The following is an 850-nucleotide window of genomic DNA, read 5'->3' on the forward strand; positions in this document are numbered from 1 at the left end:
GCAGAGCTGCACGAGGAGGGCTGCAGGCTGGACAGAGCCGCCGTGCGGGGCCGACAGGAGCGCGGGTCCCTCACCGGAGGGGACTGAGGACCGAGGGCTGAGCGGCGGCAGCGGGGACTCAGACTCGGTCTCGCCGCCATTTCCCGCCGCTGCCGATGAGGCCCCCCAGCCTCGGGACGCCCTGCCCCGCCCACTCACCATTTCCCCACTTCAGGGGATCCGGGAGTTTTAGCTACAAATCATCCAATACCCGCAGGTCACAGAGCGACGGGAAGCTGAGGCTGCGGCCGAATCCCCGAAGCCTCCCGGAGCCCAGGACGCAGACAGCTGAAGCCCTAACCCAAGCCCTGGCAGGAGCCAGAGGAAAAGGCCGCGCCAGCTCCCGGAAGCCACCGCCTCCTCTCTGGCTGCGCGCCTGATTGGGCAGTTCTCACTCCGACACTCTGATTGGATAATGCTCCAATCCCCGCCCTTGGGCCTTGAGTAACAGAATTCGCGACCACACGCTCCCCTGATGAGCCAAGAGTGACAAGCTGGGGCCTCCAGGCACTTTCAGGCAGGGCTTTCTCTCCGGGCTTGACCTGAAGCAGCCCAGGGGTCTCTTTTTAACCTTGTTGTGTGTAAGGTTATGTCCACTTATAAAATACACGCACGCACAGACACACGGACGTACACACACGCGCGCACACGTAGATACGGACGCACACACACACATGCATGCACAGGCACACACTTTTTCACAAATGGAAGCAATATAATGACAATTATTTTAATATTTTAGATTTCATAACCCTTCTGGCCGCTAGTCTTTTGAGTAGGACACCTGAAATTTTAAGAGGGACGCAATCCT

At 58.7% G+C, this 850-nt stretch overlaps 1 protein-coding gene across 4 annotated transcripts in view; it reads right to left on the reverse strand.

Annotated features, from left to right (window-relative positions):
* The window catches only part of LOC105508047 (zinc finger protein 595), a 36,858-nt gene extending 36,453 nt beyond the window's left edge, over positions 1-405 (reverse strand). For all 4 annotated transcript variants that reach the window (XM_011936816.1, XM_011936818.1, XM_011936817.1 and 1 more), the window contains exon 1: positions 199-405. In XM_011936816.1, the coding sequence (XP_011792206.1) occupies positions 199-201 (3 nt within the window). In that variant the 5' untranslated portion in view covers positions 202-405. The remainder of the gene's footprint in view (positions 1-198) is intronic.
* Between the last annotated feature and the right edge of the window lie 445 nt (positions 406-850).

Source organism: Colobus angolensis, unplaced genomic scaffold, assembly GCF_000951035.1.
Source record: "Colobus angolensis palliatus isolate OR3802 unplaced genomic scaffold, Cang.pa_1.0 Scaffold157, whole genome shotgun sequence".
Lineage (NCBI taxonomy): Eukaryota > Metazoa > Chordata > Mammalia > Primates > Cercopithecidae > Colobus > Colobus angolensis.